The sequence below is a fragment of the Chenopodium album genome, chromosome 14 (genome assembly GCF_948465745.1).
Source record: "Chenopodium album chromosome 14, dcCheAlbu1.1, whole genome shotgun sequence".
NCBI classification, from domain to species: domain Eukaryota; kingdom Viridiplantae; phylum Streptophyta; class Magnoliopsida; order Caryophyllales; family Amaranthaceae; genus Chenopodium; species Chenopodium album.
Window position 1 is genome coordinate 12,556,296 of NC_137847.1, and position 6,008 is coordinate 12,562,303.

Sequence of the window (6,008 nt, forward strand, 5' to 3'; positions counted from 1 at the left end):
AATTGATATAAGGATTTAATCAATTTGGGAATTTGATGATTATGTTGTTGAAATCAATCAATTGAAATTAGGGTTTAATCAATTTTAGTTTAGTTGTAATCAAATTGAAAACCCTAAATTCAATGCAATTGAAAATCCCCAAATTAATCCCAACCCCTAAACCAGTAATTAAATTCCCAAATTAAACCCTAAATCAATAATTAAATTCTCAAAGTGAAAACCTTAACAATTAATTCAATTGAAAACCCCCAAATTAAGTACCTAAACCCAGTAATTAAGCAAACATACCTTTTTTCGTGGAATCATTAGAGTGGTGAAGCAAGAGAAATTATTTTTAAACCCTAAATTTTGTTTCTAACAATTCGATTTCAAGTTATGCCTAATTTTAGATGGAAGTAGAAGAAGAGGGAAGTGAGAATTGAGAGATGAAGAAAGAAAATGGAGGGAAATAGCAGGGATGACGTCATCTTCGAGGGGTTAGTCAAAGTGGTAGGAAGTTTTAGTGTTTTGGAAAAATATAGGTGGTAAATTTTTATTTTTATTTTTTAATTAAATAGCAACAATTGTAAGTGGTAATTATAAAAAAAAAATCATTTTTTTTAATTAAATTTCAATTTTTTATATCAACTCTAGGTTACTATGAATATTATGGCATTTATAGAATTATAGGGAATGTCATCATGACATCACCTCACCCTCTTGGCTTATATGGAGTAGGATACTAATAACGAATATCCATTCGCAAGCAAGCAAGATCTATCATTCAAGTGTCCAGATCAGGTATCGGTGAGATTGGGTTGAGTCAGGTATATTTTTAACTTGAGTCATACTAAATTATTACGTTCACGTAAGTCAAAATCTAATCGGATATTTCTCGAGTCGGTTTCGGATTGGGTCGGATCCAGTATGGTTTTGTCCCTTCTAAGTAGGGCTGGCAATGGATTGGATACAGGTCGGATTATGCTCCATCCACATCCATCCGCCTATGCCCATCCATCACCCGAACCATCCGTCACCCGATCCAAACTCCATCCATATCCGATCCATTCATGGATGAATCGGGTGGATCGGGTGATAAATGGGTGAAATACAAGTTCTATTTGCATTCTAATTTTTTTAAAAAAAAGTTCAGATTCGAAAAAGTAGTCCACTAATATCAAAACCCATGAATTAAACAGTAGACTGTATTTGATTTTTTATTCTATCAGTAGCTTCCAGATGTAGTAAATACTATATATAATTTTATTTATTTTAATATTTGTTTATATTTATTAAATGGCTAATATATATATATGTGGATGGATGGGTGGATCGGGTGACGAGTTGGATGAAGGTCCATCCGAATCTAACTTGATCCGTCACCCAATCCACCCGTCATTCATTTATAATTCACCTTTGATCGGATTTTTATCCTTATTTTCGAGTCGGGTAGATCGATTATCCACGGATTCGGGTGAAATTGCAGCTCTACCGCTAAGGGTGCCTTTTTCTATGTATCCACGAAAAATAAGACATCTTGTCCAGTAAATACACCGTGGCAGCTAATCTTTAAGCACCCACATAATAAAAATAATAATAAATAAATAAATAAAAACCATGCATACTAGAACGGAATAAATAAAACTAATAACGGAAGCCATAAAATAGACTTCTGCCAAAGAATCAAAGTAAAGCAAGAAACTTTTCAAAACATAAACGAACAAGCCAAAAATGGAGTATACTTGGCTACTGTCATTAACATTGTTGATAATTAGTTTTGTAACTGTAATATTTCTACTTTTTAATCAACAAAAACCAATAAGAAATTTACCTCCAGGTCCTCCAAAGTTACCTTTGATAGGAAACCTCCACCAACTTGCTTCCAAAACCACCCTCCCACACCGCCGTCTAGCGGAGCTGGCGAAGCACTACGGCCCGATCATGCATCTGCAGCTAGGGGAGATTCCAACAGTGGTGATATCTTCACCCGAGATGGCGAAAGAGGTCATGAGAACTCACGATTTAGTCCTTCGCAGTCGGCCAAAGATGATGATGCCGGAAGTTGTGTTCTATAACTGTAGTGACATTGCGTTAATACCCTACGGTGAGTACTGGCGGCAAGTCCGCAAGATCGCAACACTTAAGCTCTTTACGACTCACCGTGTTCAGGCGTTTCGACCCGTCAGAGAAGAGGAGGTAATGGATGCCATCAAGTCTCTAGTTACGCGGGCAAAGGCAGGGTCTCTGGTCAATCTTAGCGACATCATATTCGCTCTCAACTTTAACATCATTTTAAGGTAACTTACATAGATATTATACTCTCTAATTTATTACTGTAATGTTTAAAGAGAGGAAATTATGATGTTTTAAGGGAAAGTCACAGGATATGAAATCATTAGGATAGATCATAGATGAGAACTTGAGAAAGTATCCTAAGTTTCTCTAATTAAAAATTTTGAAATTTATGTTTTGGACAGTTTTGATTAAAATCAGTTCAAATACATACTCCATACTTAGACCTAAAGATCAAGCTGCTTACGTTGGTATGGGTCGGGTCATTTTGGGTTTACTATGCTTTTGGATTGAGTTAGGACTTCAGGTAAAATTCAGATTGGGTCATTTTGGGTAGGATTGAGAATCCAGATCAGGTCATTCGGTCAAATTCCCAAGAACCTCATATATCACATTATCCATTACTTACGTCCTAACTAGATCTATACTTTTTATTAATTTATACATAGCAGTTGCTATAAAAGAGTAACTAAGCTAAGATTAAGGAAGTTATGTTTTTTAGGTGTGCAGGATAATAAAGTCAAGCTAAGTAATTACCCTCTTAAAATTATATAATAGTCAAAGTGTAACATTTAAAAAGATCGGCGAGATTATGACCACAATAGTACAAAAAGTTGTGTTACATCGTGTTCGTGTTTAGTCTCATGTTTACTCCGTGTTTTGTTCACCAAATAAAAAAAAATAAAAAAAATAAAAAACTAATTGTAAAATATACAATAATTGCATAATTTCAGTAATTTAATCATTGCACCTAAAACAGAATCGTGTTCATGTTGATTTCTTGTCAAATACATAGTTTACATTTTCCCTTGGTAATTAATCTCCTGTTCGTATCGTGTGCAATTTTAGTTGTATTGTCGTGTGATGTCAAAAGCTGTTACTGCTATAACTAGTTCGGCTTTAGTGGTATGTAAATAAAAACTTTAAAAGTGCAAAATAAATGTATCCTTACTCATATAATGTCCGGTTTCTCAGGCTAACTATGAACAAGAAAGGCAAAGATGGAAAAGAATTTAGGCAATTAATAGCAGATGTAGCAGAAATCATCTCCGGATTTTCAATTAGTGACTTGTATCCGTCATTGATGTTCATAAGTACAATTACTGGTATGAAAGGGAAACTCCAAGGGATAGTTAAGAGATTTGATAACCTAATGGATCCTATAATTAAGGACCATATTTCTACAAAGAGACAAGGCAAAGATCAAGAGGAAGACTTGGTGGATATTCTCTTAAAATTCCACAAGGATGAATTGCATCTTGGCACCGAATTCTCTCTCACCAGTGATAACATCAAGGCTATAGTTTTTGTAAGTTCAATTACTATCTTTCTTCCTTATTTACATGTATGTATTTATTTATATACTAGGTGAAACCCCGTGCAATGCACGGATGTTGACTAATTATAATGAAAATATAATTAGATATTAAAAACAAAATTGATTGATCAGTTAATTTTGGTGGAATTTTTTTTAATAACACATTGACAAGTATCCTCGATCCCAAGATCACTTTGAATCGAAAGGGAAACTCTTACCGCTTGAGCTATCCCCCCCCCAACACACGCGCGCGCGCGCGCGCGCACACACAAATATATATATATATATATATATATATATATATATATATATATATATATATATATATATATATACACAACAATATAACTATTTTACCAAGTTTTAAAATCTAGTGTTTAGATCAACTCCAATGGTTATACTTAAGGGGTTGCTTGCAATTTAAATAATTCCTAGCTATTAGCTTGATCATTGGAGCTAAAAAATACAATTAGCTTGGCCGCCAAGCTAATTTGCTTGAAAAAAATACTTGCCAAAAAAGAATAAATAAAATTAAATAAAATAAAGCTATTTAAGTAATTGAGGTCATTTAAAAAAGCAAGCTAATAGCTAGCCATTGGAGCTCCATAAGACAAACTCTAATGGCAAGCTAATTGTCAAATTTGCTTGCCATGCCACATAAGATTTTAAGCTAATTGCCATTTTAGCTCCAATGGCTAGCTAATAACTTACTATTTAAATGGACCACACTTACATAATAGACCACACCAAGCTAATTTACTTGGTCAATCTAATTGTGTTTTCTAACTCTAATGGTTAAGCTAGTAATTAGGGATTATTTAATATTGCAAGCAAGTCTCTAACTACATCTATTGGAGTTGCTCTAATATATCAATCTAATATTCTAATATACTAAAATATATAGGAGTTGTTTGGTGCCGCAAGTGAAACATCATCAACGACAATAGAATGGGTATTCTCTGAATTGTTAAAGAACCCAAAAGCAATGGAAAAGGCTCAAAAAGAAGTACGACAAGTATTACAAGGAAAAGAAATGATGATCAACCAGGAAAGTCTAGAAAAACTTGTGTACTTGAAATTTGTTATCAAAGAAACATTACAACTTCATCCTCCTTTCCCTTGCTTGGTTCCAAGAGAGTCCACGGATCGATGTGTGATCAAAGGTTATGAAATACCTCCCAAAACACGAATTTTTATTAATGCATGGGCAGTTGGAAGAGATTCTAAGTATTGGAAAGATTCGGAAAAGTTTAATCCAGAAAGATTTGAAGATTCATCAATAGGTTACAAAGGCACCTATTTTGAACTGATTTCATTTGGCGCTGGAAGGAGGATATGTCCCGGAATGGGACTAGGTATTGCCACAGTCGAGCTCGTGTTAGCCATGTTACTATACCATTTCGACTGGGAGTTGCCATGTGAAAGTAATCCTGAAGATTTGGACATGGATGAAACATTTGGTATAGTAGGAAGGAAGAAAGTTGACTTGCTAGTGATCCCTGTGCTATATTTCCTCTCGGGTTTTAAATGATGTTTTTTTTTTTTTTTTTTTTTTTTTTTTTTTTTTTTTTTTTTTTTTTTTTCTTTTGGACGGGTTTAAATGATGCAATTTGTAAGGCATACATTGCATGAATGTTGCAAGTCATTTAATTAACCTCACTATAGAGAGTGTATGTGGACTGAAGGTTTTGGGTCTAAGTTGTGCTCAAAGGACCTAAATATTTTGTTGGAACTTTAAACCTTTTTGTAAACTGGTCTAGACTCCTTTACAAGATTTTAATGTTGTGTTGGTGGTACTGGTGTTGGATATTGAAAATTATTGATTTAAAAAAAAATTCTTACAATTCTTTCTATTAATGTGTAAGCATTTAATTTTGATCATTTTAATTTTTATTTTTAATTTTTTTGGAATTTTGATTTTTTTTTTAAAAAAAAACATATCCTAAATTCACAAAGATACATATACAATAAATCAAATTTCATTGCTTGAATGTTCATCAATTATATACACACCAAATCGTGTGTGGCCAGTCAAGCTACATGGTGTATCAACATTTATTTAACAATTATGAGTAACCTCAATTATTAATAAGGGTAACCTTATTTTGTAACCTTAATTAACAAACGAAGTTTGAGTAATATCAATTAATTTTAAGAAAAAAGTAACCTCACTTATTCATTTGGATAACTTTAGAAACCGTGGTCTCCTAATCAATTTTAAAGTGGAGAAAGATAGAGCGAAAAAAATAAAGAGAGCCCATATGATATGAGAGAGAGTCATAGAAATATATTGGTATTAGGTAAAAAGGAAAAAGATGCATCTATATTAAAACCTTTATTTATAGAAAGTGATGCATGTAAACCCAAAAAAGGAGGAAGTCTTTATTAAAAAAAATCAGAAAAAAAAAAAAAAAAAAAA

The 6,008-nt window shown here is 33.1% G+C and overlaps 1 protein-coding gene across 1 annotated transcript; it reads left to right on the forward strand.

The window, feature by feature from the left end:
* Positions 1 to 1,710: 1,710 nt before the first annotated feature.
* On the forward strand, positions 1,711 to 5,617 carry LOC145578935 (cytochrome P450 71D8-like). Its single transcript, XM_081636231.1, has 3 exons — positions 1,711 to 2,276; positions 3,247 to 3,580; positions 4,494 to 5,617. The coding sequence occupies exons 1-3, from the start codon at positions 1,711 to 1,713 to the stop codon at positions 5,118 to 5,120; spliced, it is 1,527 nt and encodes a 508-aa protein (XP_081492357.1). The 3' UTR covers positions 5,121 to 5,617.
* The last annotated feature ends 391 nt before the right edge of the window (positions 5,618 to 6,008 follow it).